This window comes from Cavia porcellus, unplaced genomic scaffold, assembly GCF_034190915.1.
Source record: "Cavia porcellus strain 051 isolate PalLab524CR breed Dunkin Hartley unplaced genomic scaffold, mCavPor4.1 scaffold_10, whole genome shotgun sequence".
Classification (NCBI taxonomy): Eukaryota; Metazoa; Chordata; class Mammalia; order Rodentia; family Caviidae; genus Cavia; species Cavia porcellus.
The window spans coordinates 16,401,129-16,421,100 of NW_026947493.1; the positions used below are offsets into that span (position 1 = coordinate 16,401,129).

At 40.3% G+C, this 19,972-nt stretch overlaps 1 protein-coding gene across 24 annotated transcripts in view; it reads right to left on the reverse strand.

Annotated features, from left to right (window-relative positions):
- The window catches only part of Thrb (thyroid hormone receptor beta), a 367,382-nt gene that overhangs the window by 101,558 nt on the left and 245,852 nt on the right, over positions 1–19,972 (reverse strand). For 19 of the 24 annotated variants that reach the window (XM_063257026.1, XM_063257019.1, XM_005008297.4 and 16 more), the window contains one exon: positions 2,502–2,565. The exons of the other annotated variants lie outside the window; for them this stretch is intronic. In XM_063257026.1, coding sequence (XP_063113096.1) covers positions 2,502–2,523 — 22 coding nt within the window. In that variant the 5' untranslated portion in view covers positions 2,524–2,565. The remainder of the gene's footprint in view (positions 1–2,501; positions 2,566–19,972) is intronic. 24 annotated transcript variants of the gene reach the window in all.

Genomic DNA, 19,972 nt, shown 5'->3' on the forward strand with positions numbered 1-19,972 from the left:
TCAGCCTTGAGCTGATTCAGCTTTGGGGCTTCTGCTCAATGCGAAGATGGCCTGGAACTAGAAGGACCTCTCTGTCCACCTAGGACCATCCACAGGCTTACCTGCTGGTTTACTGAAACACAGACAAGCCCATTTGTTTACATGCAGCCTATGCATTTTCAAGCTGCAATAGCAGAACTGAGTAGGTGTGACAGATAGTTTATGAATTATGAAGTCAAAAATAGGAATTCACTGGTCCTCCACAATCAGTAAAATTTTGCCAGCCCCTGATTTGAAGGGGTCTGTGATGGACAGTCATTACTGTACCACATTTAGAACAACCCTCCCCAGTAAGCACAAATCCTTTTATTATACAATTTTATACCAGAGTTTGCCATTTCAATATGTTTTAGGAGATTATGTTCTGGAAATATGTATCTTTGAAGTGCTTTTGTGTGCAGAGTACTTGCATGTAGCAACCCTTGTGTGATGGTTGATTTTATCCTCTCCTTTCCTAAGAGAACATTTTTCCTTAGTTGTGCAGTATTACTACATGTTCACGCGTTAAGTGTCTCCTCAAATCCAAGTAGTCACTCTTTATGACAGGAATTCCCATTGACTATCAGCATAAACATGGAGGCTATTGTCAAGGTTGAGCTACATCCATTTCCACTGGATGAGTGGGTTTATGATATTGAAGATTTAAGAACGAAAAGGTTGATCTTGTTAATGGAATAAAAAGGGGAGTGGGTAGGTTTTGGTATTTGCTAATGTGCAATAAAATGAGAAAAAGATAAGATGTGATTCCGAGGACCTCATTTCTTACAGATGTGAATCATTCTGGTTTTCCAAGGAACTCTATCTTTTTGGTACATTAGGAGCTCAGGTGTACACAGGTAGAGAGATAGGGCAACAATGCCAGGAGAGAAAAGGTGTATGGTTACTTTGGGTCTTCCACATTTTCAGAAGACAGAGTGACAACTTTTGGTTGCATTTAGTTTTTCAAGTGTTTTAGACAATATGTTTTTAGAGGAACTGTCCTGCACATATGGCTCATCTCATAAAGTGAGATGACAAATATATTATCAAAAGACAGAGTGCATCCATGACCTGCAGGGGTTTACTGGTAGCTGACATGGTAACCAAAAGGATGGTCATGGGTTTGGTGCTAGGGTGGAGGATGTAGGCACGGGTAATAACTGACAGTTGGGTAAAGTCCAGTCAGCAAACATAATTAGACTGTTTCATGAGTCTTATGATATTTTTTTCTTTTTCTAGTCTAAAAATTTTATTAGTACATTTGCTTTACTTAAAGATTACATTCCTTGTGGGGAGCCACATACATAACATATCTCAATTCTTAGTTCCATCCTCTTTCTCTCCCCTCCCTGCCCTCTCTTTCCATCTCTTGGTCCCCTTCCCATTTGAATGAAATCCATTTTCCTACTTCCTATTGCCTATTTTTTAAAATAAGCTGTGTATCTGATTTATTTCACTTAACATTAGGATCTCAGGATGCACCCACTTTCGTATGGATAACTCCAGTCTTGTTTCTTCTTGGCAGAGAATTATATCGTTGTGTATGAATACCACATTTTGTTCACCTATATTAACTGCTAACATTTAAAATTTGAGGTATTTAATTTAAAATCTGGACTTATAGCTTCTTGAAAAATCAAAATCTGTGAACCAAGATAGCTTCTGTTTGTCAGTGAGTGCCTAGAGTGGAGGATGGTTTCTTTTTTGAGGGCAACTGAGTTCTCCAGTTTGTTCTTATCCACACTCAATCACTGTATTCATTGGTGTTATCTGCTGGATCCCTAGGGCCTAGCAGTGTGCAGCCTCTGCTCTAGTGCTTTATTAAGAATTTGTGTTATTAATATCTTATATTATGTTTTGCTCTTGAGATAGCATATTATTATGGAGTCCAGGGTGGCCTTGCACTTACCATGTAACCCACACTGGCCCTAAACTTTCAATCCTCTCTTCAGCCTCCCCAGTTCAAGGATTATAACATGTGTCACCATGTCTAGCTATAATCTTATATTCTTCCTGAAGTCGTTCTATTTCTCCTTTGACCCTTGATAAGAGTTTTATAGCTCATGTGTGCCATCACATAAGCTAATCAAGTTCCATTCAGGCTCTATTGCTTAGTGGAAGAAAGAGCTCACTTTGCATAAACTCCATCGTCAGTCACAGGGAGCCACTTACGACAAGGATCTGAATAACTATAAAGAGTAAGCGCATTCAGTGTGCATGGGTGATCTTAGCTTGGTAAAAACTACCCCTTAGCTGAGAATTTATCATTTCTTCTCCATTATTTCTCTGGTGGTGATATATTCATAATTGCTGAAGAAGATGAAGAATATTTTGTAGGGATATATTCATAGGGATTTACACTGCTTATTGGTTTGCAAACTGCTGCTTTGGGTTAGCTTATTCTTCTATAAGAACCCTGTGCTTCACTTACGTAGAACAAAAATGCAGACACATGAAGAAAATTAAGAAAATATATTAGATACCTGTCATACTGTTGGGAGTCATAGGTTAGTAATCATTCTGGATCCTTTTTTTCACTGATATTTCCTACAAAGAGAAAATACAAGAAAAAGTAATATAGATTATGATTTGCATTTCTATAATGTTTTTCTTCCAAATAATAGCATATGCATTAATTAGTTTGAGGTGACACTTGCTGCTACTCTGAGATCTGGAGAAACAAGTATAAATGGGTTTTGTGACATGTATAACATCAAAAGACCTCTTAATTTTCATTTCAGCATTTCTTCTATAAACATGTTTTTAAAGTAATTTTTTTTATCGGTACCAGGGATCGAACTCATGACTGTGCGCTTGCAAGGCAGGTGTTTATGCCGCTGAGCTAAATCCCCAGCCCAGTAATGTTTTTCTTAAGGTTACATTTTTCTACCTCAGCTTTTTAATAAAAAAACTTTGCTGTTTTCCCCAACGCTGGCTAAGATGTATCAACATCTTCAGCCTTGATCTTTGCTTCTCAAAGTGTAATAGTCTGCAGACTGGCACTTTCAGCAGCAGCTAAGAGCTTGTCAGAAACAGAAAATTTGGGTCTTACCTTAATTGAACTATAATACATGTGCACTTGAAAGTCTTAGTTTGTTATAGACTGAATCCTTCATCTGCTCATTTACGAATTAACTGCTGACCTTCTCCTTGTTAATGTTAAAAGGAGGAGGCCCATGGGTGTCACTGACCAGAAGCATACTGATGAGAAGGGACAGAGGTTGACACAGGTAGATGTGAAAACAGGTCTGAATCCCTCAGCATGTTGCTGGGGACAGATGAGGGTTAGGCCCCTTTTTCTGGAGGGTAAACCAGTGGAAGACAGCACCAGTATACTGACTTTGGAACAGCATTGAAGACTGACACATGAGTTTGAAGATCAATGGCATCACAGGATCATGGTAGGGGATCATGACATGTAATTTCAAAGTGTTGGAAGCACCATCTCTTTAGTATAAAATGAAGAAACTAATACACACTTGACATTTCTCTAGGCTGACGTTCCTGAGGTTTGAAGAGGATGACTGTGAAAGTGACAGGCAAACTATATGTACTGTGCACCTGTATTTCATTGGATCAGGGGAACCAGATTGATGTCGATGAGGAGGAAACACATGGAAGAAGCAGCGTGTGAATTATGATCACCAGAGAGATTTACATGTGACATTTCATCCCGACTCTACATCTGCCAGACAATGAATTCATACTCGATCATAGTTCTTGTCACACCCAGTGGCAATTATAGGTTTAAACGGCTTCCTTTCTCACTAGACTGAAATCTATTTATGGCAAGGCTGTTCTTTTCATTTTTGTATCTTCCACATGAAGCAGATTATCAGCTCCATAGTAGGTACTCAACAACTATATGGTGATTAACTGAATAAAATAAAAAATAAAGTAATACATCCTGATGGAAGCCACTTGAGTTGGCAGCTGATAGAAGAGGTGAATCCAGATAATACCTGGATTAAAATACTGCTACTTAGAAAGTGGGTTCTTGCAACCAGTCAGCTTGGCAAGGGTCACGGCAATCACCCTCAGTCATCTGTCCAGTTCTGAGCTAACTGAGAGGTTCAGGTTTGGATATGTCCCCACAGTGAGAGCACATGCCAGAGTACTGAATCTCTGGTCTGTGCTTTATTGCTAACTAAAGTACCACACCTCTGGCCACAGTGGTCCAAGACCTGAGGTGAGCTAATGAGATGGCTCTTCAGGATACTGAAACAGAGAGGGGGAGTACAGAGGAGGAGAAAGGAAGAGAAGGAGGTAGGGAGGGAGAAAAAGGAAAGCTATTATTTCTTCTTCAGGAGAAGAATTCATCAGAAATTAAAACTCTAAAAGTGTGGCCACATCTCTCAGCCACCTGGAGAAAGCCCATATGGAGGTGAGAGGATGAACCTGACACTCATAGAAAGTCTAAGGCCAAGGAGAAGGCGGTGCCTACACCTCTAGTTCTGTTTTCTCTGAGGCCCAGCCGTGCTCCTCCTCCCCACCAGAGTTAGGCTACTCAACTCTTTCCTGTTACTCTGACAAATGCTCCCATTTTACAAATTGTGCTTCACTCAAAGCCAAGAACCATGACTGGTAACAATGGAATTAAAATACAAAAAATGCAGCTATGTTAGAACAGCTTTGCTTCTTTTAAAAATCATCTTAAGGCAGTTGCTCCAAAATCCCAGTTATGTCCTAACTATATGACCAATATAAAGTATTATTTTCAAAATTGCAATTGAATATGTGTGTGAACTATAGAAAGTATTGTGCATAAAACAAAAAATCTGAAAACAGGAAAAAAATGTTAATGTTGAAAGTTAGCGCCAGCCCCACAAACCTTACTACAAATTTTCCTTAACTACTTTTTCTTCAACTATAGTACGCCTTAGTGCTTTAGTATTACTGTATCACTGATGGTAAAGTATTACTATTATACTTTATTTAGTGCTACTTAGTACTATTTCTTCCGACAAGCTTTAAAGTTTTAAATATAATCCAAGTAAAGCTTCTAATAACCTCTCAGGGGAGGCAGGTGTCCCAGGACCTCACTTTCTGTCATCCTGAAAAATACTGTGGGTGGCAGCAGAATGCTCTGTGATGATGAGGGGGAACCCAGAGTTGGTCCCTTCTAGGGACTGGTGTCACCAGAAATTCATTGGGTCAAAGAGGTATAAAACAAAAAAGATGAGCTGAGTGATCCATTTGCCAGAAAGGGAACAAAAACAGTAAGAGGCTTCATTAAGCAGGGCATCAAGGAGCAAGAGTCACAGTGCTGACTCGGTGGAAAGGCTATGCTGGCAACAGATTGATAACTAGAACTTGGTTTGGTTTGGGAAGTGCTGAATCAAGGTCCAGTCCTCATACCATTCATTAAAAGCAACCCCTTGGCTCACTGGTCAGGGCAGAGTTTTCAGGTAGAAGAGAATACCATTCTATTTAGTGTCCTAGGCAGGCAATGAAAAGTGGAGGAAACTTATGCTTTACATTGATTTGTTTGGTTGGGGACAGATGGTGATGGAGGCCTATTATGTTTAGGCAAAGCTCTAGGGTTTGTTCCGAGAGAACACTCAGCCTGCCCACACTGTGCTTTTGACCTAACAGAGGAGATCATCTTGCTGAAAACTAAGTGCATAAGAGAATACAGTTATCACTTCCCATGGGAGGTCTGGGAAGGAGGAAAGGTGACAGAGCTTAGATGAGGGGTAGTGGAGGCAGTGAGGGATGAGGGACTTAGGCATTTAGGAGGTAGAAATGGCAGTGATGAATGTGACATGAGCATTTACCACCTGGATAAGCTCTGGGGATGCAGAGCCTACCATGGAAACTCATAATCCATTTGAAAAGTTGGCCAGTAGGAGCTTTTAAACATCACAGATGGCATGTACCAAGGGAAAAACGCTGAGATTTGTGCAGGCTAGTGCTGCACCCTTAAGAAAAACTCATTTCCCTCGGAAGAATGGAGCATGGACACTTGTGCTTTCGACATGTACATTTTTATATAGTTTATAAAAATACAAAAGCAGATAATGTTGTTATTGAGTCCTTTGAAACTCAAAAATAAATGGAATTATGCCCTCATTTAGGAAATAAGTCCAAAGATCGTGGGAGACACTGGGTTCCACATAACCTATGGTGAGCTAAAGCTTCTAATAATTCCAAGGTAGATAAGTTGTAGGACGGAGGGTCAACCTGTTGATAAAGGCCAAAACATACACAGGCAGACACATTCTAAGAGAAGCAGATATAGCAGGTAGAATTTCCTGGGTGATGTCTGAGAAACCTAGGGAATGTCCACAAATGTTTGACAGTGGCTTTTCTTATATCTGAGAAGCTGTCATGTGAGAGAGAGTTTAAGTGTATTCAGTGCATCAAGGATGATTTAGAGATGCTGCCAGGTAGTGCTCAAGGGCACTTTCTCTCCTCCACCTTAGGCCTAATAAGATGCATCTTTCATAGCTAGAGGCGGTCATATAGAAAATCATTCTCCCTATATTTGGGGCTGATTTTTGTTTTCAGGTCACAGTAAGCCTCTGAGAAGAACAGCACCCTTATGCTGCAGAAAGCAGTGCAGTATGTGATACAGTTCCAGAAACCAGCTAATAACCATGAGGGCCTCCTTCACACCAGCCCTTCACAGTCTCCTCCATGGCTTCATTTTAGCTTAGTGGATTTCAGCTACTGTGGGTGTGGTGTACTCCACAATGCAAATTTGGGTCCCTTCCCTTGAGAAATGAGCAAATGATTTTGCAAACATTTTCAGGGGTGCGCAGACATCATACACCCACTCACAGATTCTAAATTAAGCTCTGGCTGCAGACTTTGATCACTATTAGAATGTAAGTAGATAGTGGAAGAGAGCTACATTAAATAAGCATAATTTCGTGAATGAAATGAAAAGGAGACATGAGAGCTATTTTTGGTCTGGGATAAAGAGACGGTCCCTTTGTGGGTAGGAAAAAGAGAAGAGTCTAAAAAGCAAGCCTGGAAGCTAAGCCATCTTACAACTGAAGGATGTGGTCCCATTTACTCCATCGGACATGAACTCTATTGGACATGATCATTCAAGTTGAATTACTCATGGAGCCCAGTCTGGGGGATTGAGGCGAAGAAGTAACTTTCAACTTAGGTAGAAGAGCTGAACAAAAGGAGTGTGATTTATTCTACCTATATGGGGTGGGGGTCCAGGAGTGACATTTAAGTTTGATTTTCAAAAAATGAACTAGTCTTTTCTTTAGGCAAGGGATAAAAAGCATGGCTAAGGGACGACAAAAGAGCACAGGACATGTGATCTGGGCAGGGGCCTGAATGACACTGCAAAAACAATGCAGGGTCCTGAAAGGTCTCCTTGACTTGGGCTTTGTCCTGTGGGAAATAGGGCATCATGGAATGTCCTTTAGAAGTGACTCCATGTGAGAAAAATAACCCTGTAGCAATGCAGAGGAGGACAGTTCAGGAGGCTTACTCCTTTGGGGTCAGATCTTTGAGTGGGATCATTGTTTTTGTTTTAGTAGTCAAGGTCCCCTTGATCATCTTTCGGCAGTGTTGAAGGGACAATGGAAACAATTATCCCCTGAAAACTCTTCCTATATAGACCTAACGAATCATGGTTTATGGGTCCTAAACTGAACCGGAAACATGGCTCCTCCTTGATCTTGACATTGACTTTTTCTGAGGGTTCAGTATGCAGCCTTGTCACACTCTTCCTCAGTTTTCTTCTTGGCTTCTCAGAAGAGAAGCAGCAATGTTGTGTAGCCCATTTGCCATGACACTGAGAAGCTTCGCAAGCCAATCTCCTAGTTCATTTGAAAAGGTCTGATGTCCATTTGTTAGGTTATCAGAAACTCTGACCCCAGACCATTAATCCCAGGAGGCCTCTCAGGAAGGACAACCCCACCTTCTCCTCTGGCAGCAAGCAAATGTGACCAGACTGGTACCAGTACCTGCTGTAGATTTCCTAAATCAAAGCATTTTAGAGGTCCTCAGATAATACAGAGGCATAGCTTGGTGATACTTTGAGGTGTTTATGTAACAAACAACTGCTTTTTGAAGCAGAATGGGTGTTGTGGGGAACTGGGCTATGCTGCAGCTTATGGTATAGACTTAGCTCCTTGCCATCCTTGTTCCCACTTTGGCCTCCAGGTGTGGGGCTCCATCTGGAAGTGTAGAGGGGAAAGGTGAATGGCTACCCCTCCAAGTGAGTGCCCTGCTGGTGTGGGCTGTGGCCTCCTGCACATCCCCTGGCCCCATGCTGGAAGGCAGTGCTTTCCCCTGCTCTCTCCCCATCATAAAGGAAGACCATTACATCAAACCTGGGCCTTGACATTTGGGAAACATTCCAGAACAAGTTCAGTCCTAGGTATGGAGGAAAGATGCTTGGACTGGAGTCCTTCCAGAAGCTTTTGTGTCACACACCTCTGGAATTTGGGATCTTGGATGGGTTCCTCACCTGTCTGAGCCTTGCTGGTACAGTAAAATCAGAAATCCTGCCCTCTCCATGTGTATTTGTAAATTTTAAGTTTTAAATCTTGAAATTTAAATGTATAAAATTTTAAATACACCAATCCAGAAAATGCTTTGTAAATTTAGAAACAGGACATTAACACTAGGCATTAGAAGATTTCTTCATTAATATTTTGGTCATTATCATGTTCTGCTCATTTCCTGGCTGGCCCTGACTAACCATCACTAAGACATTCAGGACTGGAGCTCTCATCTGGCCCCTACTTTGAGATCCTTGGGTGATTTAAAGATTGACAAATGACACAGACGCTCACTTCCCTTCACCATCATCACCAAAATACATGGGAGGCGGAATTGCTTCTGGCTCACCTGGCATTTTTCTCTATCAAAAGTGAAATTGACCTTTCATGGATTTTTTGTTTTTTGCCTTTCAAGGTCAGCTTTCATGTTCATTTAACCTGAGTAAAAGTGGTTGGGTGTAGTAATGTATTTGTCTCCAATTCTATAACAGCCTAGATGGAGCCCTGGTTCTCTTTCCCTGATGTCTCTGCATTTTAACAGTGTATCTAGAACTCAATAAAGTAGATATATTACAGCTGCATGTTGAATCAGAGGAATTAGATAAGAATTCAAACAGGAGAGAATAGGGACAAGGTGTACTTGATCATACCACGTTGTGATTCACTTTTTACACTTCATATATTATCCCTATTGGGGAGTAGCATTTCAGAAAATCAGTAAGACAAAAAATTTTAAAAGCTACACAGTTAGGCTGGAGACGAAGCTGACTACAAGGCAGTGCAAGTCTCCAAATGATTTAGCAAAGATGCAGAATGATGGCAGAAGTTCTGCTTATCTGGTGGGCTGGGTTAGTCTCAGTGGGTCGCCCCTTTGAGAGGAGGCAAAGTCAAATTGCTCTGCTAGGTATGGCAGGAGACTCAGCCTCCTATAACAGACATTAGCAAATGATTGTTGGAAGGAAAAGCTATAATTTTCATTTCAGACTTTTAGCAGTCACTGCAAACATTTTGCCTGCAAGATGGGAGACAATACAACCAGGGCCTGTGGTTGAAAATGAGATCAATTTGCTGTGGCTAATTTTTCGGTTTTTGTTTTTAGATTAGATTGATTAGTCTTCTATTCTACCTCTCTCATCCTTTAAATTTATGTTTAACATCTCACCTTAGGGCTCATTTCTCCTCTTCCTTTTTAACCTATCTATGCCAAATATTGCACCCTCCCCTCCCTTCATCTTCTTTTCTTTTTCTCTTGTAGGAAAGTCCCAATGCATGTTGGAATTAACATGGAACTTGATGTTTACCAATAAAGCAATATATGAGTTATTTAGAATCAGGATGTGTTCTTAAAATGAGGATTAGATAATCTACCTCAAAGGGGAATGTGCAGATTAATGGAAAAAATATAGGTATGTGTGGTGATATTCTTTCACCCTTATGTGAGAGGTTCTGGGGCCACAGACTAGGCAAAGTCCTATTTTTGCTTTTAGGTCAGCAGTGGTTGGGATCAGATTACTAGGGTCACAGTGGATTTTAAAACAAACAAAAAATTTAAAATACCATGATACATCTAAATTAGTGTCATACTGAGTGAAACATGAAGTACTTTTTAGTCACATAACACAGTGGTTAAAAAGTCAAGGAAAAGCCACCAGTAAGACTTCTATGAGGTCAGTTCTGAAAAAGATCAATGTGTCTGCTTGCTGTGTTTATGATATATTTTCCTTGTGGCTACCTTTCCCTGCAAGTGGACTATCATCTCCGAACACGTATCAGAAAGGGGAAGAGCAGCCAGATGGTATGAGGACAGCCCTATACAGCCAGAGCAACTTCAACGGACACTGTTGGCAGAAATTAGTGGGTCAAACCGCCTCTACTGACACCTGGTGGACAGCAGGGGCAGCTTCTACAGAACAAACCTGAGAGAAGCTAAAGTATATGTGCACATGCATGCGTGTGTGTGTGTGTGTGTGTGTGTGTGTGTGTGTGTGTGTGTGTGTGTGTGTGACAAAGAGCCTGGAAACAAATTCATCACGTCAGAGGAATGAAATATAATTCCTGAGGAATGTGGGTACCATGCAGAGCCACAGGATGCCTGAATATATAATTATGGTTAGGTGATTCACTGAGACACATGCATGGAAAAACAACAAACAAGAATGCAAAAATAAAACATTCATACTAAAGCAAATGATTTATTATTGATTTTTAAGAAGTTATGGATGATGATTTAGATAGAAACAAACAACCCACTCCTTCCCCATGCCTGGATGGCTTCCTAAGGAAAATCTCTACTGCATGACTTGATAGAGGTATATCATCTACAGTAAAAAAACAAGTAATAAATAAATTTGAATTCATGTCAGTGTGACAAGGTCTCTCTGTTGCCTCTGGATTCTTCAGGGAGCTCCTTGCAGATTTTTAACTCTGGGATAAAAACAATAATCTTTCAATGCTGCTATGAAGACAGTGTTGCTCCTAAAACTCCCTGAAGATGAAAATAAAACTCTAATAAATACATTATAGTTATTTATTACTTATTAAATGCCAAATAGTGGGCAAATGAAGGGAGCTACATTGCAGTGTTCCTGCAGAAACAGACTTCAGGATTGTATGCAGCTGCCGGAGCTCCTTGCTTAGGTCCTTGTTGGTCCTGTTTGGTAATGTTCCTCTCAGCCAACTGTATCAGCATATCCATGGCTTCCAAAAAGGTATCAGGTGCATAGTACAGCACATAGTCTGAAGTTTTTCCTTGAAAAATTTGTTTTTAAGGGTGATTTTCAGGAGCACATCAGAGAACTATTTGTTCGAATTTGTAAGAATTAACCCATCATATTTAGGTTGTGAAGAAAGGGCTGTGACATAAATAGGAATGCAGAATTTATTTGTTTTGAATCCCAGAAACCATGGTTAAGGGTTGAGTTAGGTACCTGCGGCAAGTAGATCAGGGTAGGAAGATTAGGAAGAAAGGAAGCTCCTTGCAGGGGCATGTGGTCAGAGTCTTCTGTTAGTATTTTTCCACTTATAGGCTAGACACAGCTGAGGATACAGATGCTATCACACCAGGACCCACGTGTTCTCAGTTTTAATAACTTTTTCACGGTGACCCGTAGGTCAAAATAAATACTTAATTGCTCTGTTTATTAAATCATCAGATCTAAACAGCCTAACAGCAGATCTTCATGGTGTCTAGCAGTTATTTCTCTATTTCCTTCAAAAATGAATAAAAAAAAATCATACTGCATTCCCAAGGGGTGCCTTGGTGCAGAGTTTGGGTATCATAGTGATAACCTGTTTGGAAATCACTGAAAAATATGAATTGCAACTACTTGATGTTTGTGAGATCATGCCCATATAATTTGACGTTTAAGCTTCCTACTATTAAATGAGTCTGAGCATTTATTATTGAGAAGTAAAAAAATAAGAGATACACAGAGTGAAGTCTCAGGATTTAAGGCAGCCCTGGGAGTATCCTGGTAAAGCTATCATTCAACTGTTTCTTAAGCCCCAATTACATGGGTAGAATGTGATGAGGAATCTATAAAAAGGGAAAGAACCCAGATGTAAGAGCTGTGATGAAGGGAATACAATAAACCCTGTTATTTCTGGGAGCTGTGGGGATACTGAAGCTTGCTGAGAAGCTGGCTGGATATCAAACACTTTAGATTCTTAAGTGAAAATGTGACAAAAGATCAGGAGGGGTTAAACATGCCAGAATACTTGTATGAGTACCTGAATTGTTGGAAAAATGGCAGGTTGCCTGCATTTTCATCCTGTTCTGCAGTGAGCTACCTGTAGTTAGCTACTGCACAAACTGAGCTAATGGTTTGCTAACTTCATGAGCTCACAGAGGGCTTGTTAAAACAGCTTGCTGGGCTCCATCCCTAGAGTGTCCGATTCAGCTAGTTTGGGACCATCTGAGGGGTTGTATTTCTAACAAGTTCTTGAGTGATCCAGCTACATTTCTAGGGACCATGTGTAGAGAATCCCAGTGTTTACTTCTTAGGAACGTGTGAGAGGAAAAAAGGAGCCATCCTGGTGGGTGACATCTCCTCTCCATTCTGACAGCATACACTCAGGCTTCTCTGAGACACTTCTAATGAAAAGGCATCTACTGTGGTTGAGGCATCTATGTCTTCTGATGGATCATCCATCTCCTTCTCTGAAGGTCTTGTGCACTTTATGTGGACACCCCTAAATTTGGGACACTTAAGTCCTACAGTAATAAAATGGCAAGACGTGAGATGTGAGGGCTCTTTTTCCTTTCAAGATTGGCTTTGCACTCTGCTTATGTGAGTGCAGGCACAGCCCTGCAGCTGCAGGAAAAGTGGCCCTTACTTCACAAGGTATAGCTCATGGGGAACTTTGCCAGTCTTCTGCAGGGATAGGCAAGGTCTGCTTATTTAGAAAAGATTTCTCTGAAGTGCTGGTTAGAACACCTGCTCCTGAGAGAAGAACTTGATCATGATCATGAGCATGAGCATGAGCATGAGCATGAGCATGAATGCGGGGCCTGACCACCCTATTGTTGCCCTCTGGCCCATTTGATGTGCTTCTGTGAACCCATGTGCACACTCACTGATTTTGAGTCACTGGATATAGCCCTATGTTGAATCCTGTTTGAGTTTCTTAGTCATGCAGAGTACTTAACTCTCTGCCTCTTCCTTGGATGGTGGCAAAATCACAATCAGCAAAGGTTATGCAACACACATTGCTAATGAAAAACCATTAGCAATTTTCTGGAGAACAGATTCACACATTTCATAGCACCAACAGCCTAGTGACGCGTTTCTAGCAGACTCCTACATGTAGCTCACACTCATCCTCCTCACTTGCCTCCTGTATTTATTTTCTTAGAGTAGGGTTCTCAGGGTCCTCAGATCAGCACCATCAGCATCTCTGGTGGATGTGCTGGAAATGCAGATGCACAGCCTCTGCCAGGTACCCCTGAATCAGCAGTTATGAGGGGGGTCCCAGAAGGCAGATTCTATGAGCCCTCTAGGCCATGCTTCTAATACATGATTGAGAATGACTACTTCATGGTATTTGTGAGCACCACTGCCCACTGCTACAGATTAGAACGTCTTCAACAGGTAGGGACCACTCTTTTTTCTCTCTCAAGTTGGCACAGTGAGCAGCGTGTAATAGGGATTCAAGAAACATTTGTTATTTATTGAAGCTGGGGCAGCTCTACTTCTTGCTTATAAGAGTGAATAAACACCTTGCTGGCGTGTTACCCCGAGGGGTTGCCAAAGCTGAGTCTAAATCATCTCCATTTCTTAAGGGCTGCATTTTCCATATTTACAAATCAGCTTTCCCTAAATCCTCTCCAAGTTTTTACATTCCTTTCAGCTCAGGAAGCCAAAAAACAAGATGCCATGTTTTAGCCAGTGCCTGTTTCCTGCTGGGGGAAGGGCATTTATGCATGATTCTTAAATTCCATACTCCCAGCACGGTGATTATTTTCTGAACAATAGAATGAGATTGCTGATTCATGTTCGGCTCACAGCTCTAAGCATATTTTTTCCTTGCTGTACTTGTGCCTATGCAACACAATAATGTTCTATTCATTGCTCAGAATTAGAAATGCCAACATCTCAGATTATGCAACTGAAAGATCCTCCTCCTTCTGGCTTATTTAAAAACTTCCCACAAAAAACACATTTTGAAATATTATACGGCCTTGACTTTGAGCCATGTGGCCTGGACAAGGAGGGAAAGACCTTATTTATTTTTATTGCAGCTCGTTGCACAATGCCTGATATACTGTCACAGTTATGCTAAAACATTGTTTATCGAGTGAATCACATACTCAGTTCCTAAAGTCCAGGTCTGAGCTCCCTGCTCTGCTCTGATACATTACAACAAACTCTTTCTTAGGTGCAAGGGAAAAACCTGCTCTAATATTCAGAGGCTTGCATTTGGATTGCACTGAAAAATGGCAAAAATACCAAGGTCTGCTAATTTAGGTGGACTCCAGCCAGCTGAATCCCAGTTTGCACACTGTATCACCAGCACTGCCACTGCCATAGCAGCCAAATCTCTGGCTGCCTCCAGACACATCTTTGTCGATAAGCAGCCAAGGTTATCTGTGAGGTTTTTGTCTTCCAGTTGCAAAGTTAAACAAGTGGAGAGTATGTAATACTCTGAAAGCTCCAATGGTCAACCTGGGTTGTTCATCAGAATCACCCAGGCAGCTCTGAAAAATCCCAGAGTCTAGGCTGTGACCCAGACCAATTAGTGTTTTGTCACAAGGCAGTTTTTGAAAACTGCCTAGTGATTCTAGTACACGGCTAAGGTTGATAGATTTTCCCTAGAGTGGCTTCTCCAATAGTGTCCAGCATTTTTCCAACACCCTTACTTGTTCCTCCTTAACATGGAAGTCCAAGTGCTCCTGTTAGAATGTAATTCAGGTCATGCTAGCCCTCTGCTCAAAACCCTGCCACAGAGCCCAGGATCTACCACTTTTGCCTGTCTGTCTTCTCTCCCCATATTACTTTTATCAACCTGCTCATCGTTCCTCAAACATGCCATTTGTGCTCTCTACCAGAGGACTTTTGTCCAGCATTTTTTTCTTATGCATGAAATGCTCACCTCCTAGATACCTACTGAGGTCCTTTCATCTCTTCTCTTTGGTCTTGCATATCCTTAGGTCTTGCATGCCTTGACCTCTAGGAGCTGCCCACTGGGATTTCTGTCATGGCTGTATCATGCTCCTTCTCTGAGCACTGACCTTTCCAGTACCCTTCCTCTCGCTCTGCTGACTCTCCTTCCCATAGAACTCATTATCTTTCAGCATGCAGAACCATTAACTTCTGTGCTTTGCTCTTTTTTATTTATTTTTATTTAGTCTTTCTCAGCTTTGTTTTGCCCACTGATGACCCCAAGGCTGAGTACAGTTCATTGTGTACAATAGGTCTTTAACAAACGTTCGTCAAATGAAGAACAGTGGTTACTTTGGGGGCTGACAGTGAAGAAATGTGCTGGATGAAGGAGGGGGAAGTTCCTGACATAGGAGGAAAATAAATTTTCTCATAGATTACAAATTTTGAGGATAAAATTTATTGCATGATTCTGACTCCTAGGAACGGGTGGGCAATGTCTTGGTTGTAAAAATGTGCATTTTAGAGACAGAAAGCGGATGCGTATTAATCCAGAGCAGAGTGGTAGGTGTGGAGATCTGTGTGGGGCTAGCTAGTGACGATGGATGATATTAGGATTGCTTGAGGGTTGACAGAAATGTCCTAAGATGAAATAACAGGGATGGCTGTGCAAATCTAGAAAATTGCTAAAAATTCAGCAACTGTACTCTTTAAATGGATGGATTTAGTTATGTAAATTATAAAACCATTAAACATTCATATTTAACTGAGGTATCCCATAGAATGTTAATTCTAAAACTGAAAAATAAATACAGGGTGCTAGTATGTCTTATCTGGCATGTGGTTTTTTTTTTTTTTTTTTTTTTTTTTGTTTTGTTTTGTTTTGTTTTTGGTACCAGGGATCGAACTCGGGACCTTGTTCTTACCAGGCAGGCTGGATTTTTTTCTGACTTGTGAAACTTCCCTGACCCTTATTTGCTGCCAGAGACCCCTATGTACTGATTTAGCTTAGACTTTTTGATCAAGACTCAACTGAAGAGTAATTTATTTGGATTAAACAGTTTTCCTTAATACCATCCACATCATATCTCTAAAAATTCTTGAGTGATTTTTAGGACTTCAAAATTCTGTATGAAACTGCTGTTTGTATAGATTTGACATTTTTAAATTTATAATACGAAGAAATGCTCCAGCCCTATTGATGCCATTTTTTGTCTACTGATGGCCAATTGTCCTGTATATCACAGAGGTCCCTATGTCTACAGCACTGTACTGGGGCCCTGCTTGGCTAGCAGCCCTGTGAATCTCCTTCCAACTTGCGGCTGTTAAGGTTGTCTAACAACATGCAAGGAATAGCAACAGCTCAAGGCGACTAAAACGATGGATGGTGAACAACTCAGTGAACACAATTCTCACTCTCTTGGAAGCTCAATAGTGCATTCTGTTAAGCCACAAAAGAGAATATATTTCTTTTTGCTCTTGTATCCATTGCTGTTAAAAATCTTGACATGTGCTTGCTGGAGAACAGAAGATGGGACTGAACTAAGGTCAAGAGATTGCTCACAACTATTTAGGCCTTAGCATTCTCATTGCTCTCTGACAGGAACAAGGTTACACTTCTGGAGGACTCCTGGGGTCTCTTGGGATGGGCTCTAAAGAGGAAGATGCAACTACATTAGTCAGTATAATGCTGAAGGACTGGATGCTCACACTTGGTTTTTGGTCATTCATAAAACTGACAGTGAGAGGGACTGAGACCCTCACGTTTTATCACCCTACTGGTGAGGATTAGAATATCTTCACGAGCAAGTACTCTTAGCTGCTGAGCCACACTGCTGCCTACCTGAGCGTGCATACCATTCAGATGGGAACTGTGCTGGACACAGATGGCCAGGGCTTACTCCTTTCCTTCTGGCAAGCACTGTCTCATGGAGAGGCAGAACGATAGACACAGAGAGTGCTAATTAGAAGAGGTTACTAGGTACTGGGTCAGAAGTACAGAGAGCCATGGGAATGTGTGGAAGGAAAGAATAATTTAAAAAACCCAAACAAAAAAACTCCTCCAAGTAACAAAACCCAACTCTGCAAACACAGATACCTGAAAATCACCAACCATCTCTACAGTAAGGGTCATGCAGGAAAAGCACTTGTTTTCATTTTAAAGAGAAAAAATAAGAGTCTAGGGGAACTCTCTTTGTCGCCTGGGGACCAGCATGTGGTTTCCTGCTGGGACCAGCGAGTGGGGCCAGACACGGTCTGGGGGAACTCTCTCCCTCACTTGGAACAACACTTGAAGCTTGAAAATATAGGAAAATGACAAAACGAAAGACCAAAATGCAACATCAAATATCCAGCCCATCCCAAGAAAGCCTAGGAACCACATGCATAGAAGAAAACACATTCCACATACCTGAAATACCTGAAATAATAGTAACTGAAATAAAGAAGCAACTCTGGGAAACCTTAAAGGAATTCAAGCTAGAAATAATCTCTCAGGTAAAAGAAGAAGTGATAAAAGAAATGAAGGAGATGCTGAACATATCTAAAGAAGACACAGTTAAAAAATTGGAGGACCTAAACAAAAAGATAGAATCCCTGGATGAACAATATAAGAAACAAACAATACATAAAGCAGATGCAAAGAGATATACAGGAAATCAAAAACTCCATTGAAAGTTGTAAAAACTGCCTCAATGAATGTGAAGATAGAATCTCAGACCTTGAAGACAAGATTGCAGCTAGCGAACAGGAAAGGAAAGATCTTTTAAAAATAACAAAGAAATCAGGAAATAACAATTCAACACCCGCAAGACGATGCAAAGCAGAACATAAGGTTGATAGGGATAAATGAAAAAGAAGGGGACAACATAAAGGATGTCAAGAGGATATTTAGAGAAGTAATAACTGAAAATTTCCCAAACACGAGATTAGAAACTGATATCAAGATCAATGAAGCATATAGAACTCCAAATAGCCATAACCAAAATAAATCTACACCCAGACATATAATAATGAACATCCCAGAAATCAAACAAAAGAATAGAATATTAAAAGTTGTCAGAGAGAAAAAGACAGATCACCTATAAAGGAAAACCTATCAGAATTACAACAGACTTCTCAGCATAAACAATAAAGTCAAGAAAAGCATGGAGTGAAGTATTTCAGATCCTAAAGGAAAATGATTTCCAACCTAGGCTGATGTACCCTGCAAAACTGTCCTTCAAAATTGATGGACAAATAAGATACTTCCATGACAAAGAACAGCTGAAAAACTTCATGATCACCAAGCCAACCCTGCAAAGAATACTGAAAGACAGCCTAGACATTTAGGAAAAAAACTACTAAGCACAGCAGACAATTAAACAGAGCAGAAAGATGAAGATGCAACAGCAAAAAGATAACAGGTCAACAACAAACCAATATATAACAGTTCTAACCGTTAATGTAAATGGTCTCAATGCACCAATTAAAAGAAACAAACTGGCAGAATGGATCAATAAACAGAATCCAACCATATGCTGTCTATAAGAAACCCATCTAACCCAAAAGGATACTCACAGACTAAAAGTCAAAGGATGGAAAACAATACTTCATGCAATAGGAACCCCCCAAAAAGCAGGGGTAGCCATTCTGTTTTCAGATAATCTGAATTTCAAACCAATAATGATCAGAAGGGATAAAGAAGGACACTACACACTGGTTAGGGGAAAACTTCAAGAGGAAGAGATAACTATCTTAAATATATATGCACCAAACTCCAGAGCACCCTGTTATATAAAACAAGTACTAACAGAAATGAAAAACCAAATTAGAAGTAACACAATTCTAACAGGAGATCTTAACACACCATTGACGCTAATGGACAGATCAACCAGACAGAAAATCAACAAAGAAATAAAAGAACTGAATCACACCTGTGAACAAATGGACTTAATAGACATATACAGAGTATATCACCCAACAAAAACAGAATACACATTCTTCTCAGCAGTACATGGGTCATTCTCTAAAATAGATCATATATTAATTCACAGAACATATTTAAACAAATGCAAAAGGGTCGAAATTATCCCTTGCATGCTATTGGACCATAGCACTATGAAATTAGAAATTAAGATAAAAGATACTGCAAAAATCCCACAAACACATGGAAACTGAATAACATATTCTTGAATAATCAGTGGGTCACAGAGGAAATTAAAGAAGAAAGTAAACAATATCTAAAAACAAATGAAAACACAAATACAACTTACCGGTATCTGTGGGATGCAATGAAAGCTGTCCTCAGAGGCAAATTCATTGCACTGAGTTCCCACATTAGGAAAACAGAACGAATACAAATAAATAACCTGATGTTACACCTCAAACATCTAGAAAAAGAAGAGCAAGTCAAGCCCAAAGCCGAAAGAAGAGAAGAAATTATAAAAATCAGAGCAGTAATCAATGCAATAGAGACCAAAAAAACAATCCAAAAAATCAGTGAATCAAAGAGCTGGTTCTTTGAAAGAATAAATAAAATCGACAAGCCCCTAGCCAACCTTATTAAAAAAGGGGAAGAAAAAGATCAAATTCATGCAATAAGGAATGAAAGAGGTGAAATTACTACAGACCCTATAGAAAAACAGAAGATCATCAACATCTATTTCTTTTTCCTTTTTATTGGTACCAGGGATCGAACTCATGACTACCTGCTTGCAAGGCAGGCACTTATGCTGCTGAGCTAAATCCCCAGTCCCAACACCTATTTCAAAAACCTCTACTCTCAAAGGTTTGATAACACAGAGGAAATAGATTCCTAGAAGCATATGAAGTACCCAAGCTAGGTCATGAAGATGTAAAACCCAACTTCTATTAATGAAATTGAAAATGTAATTAAATCTT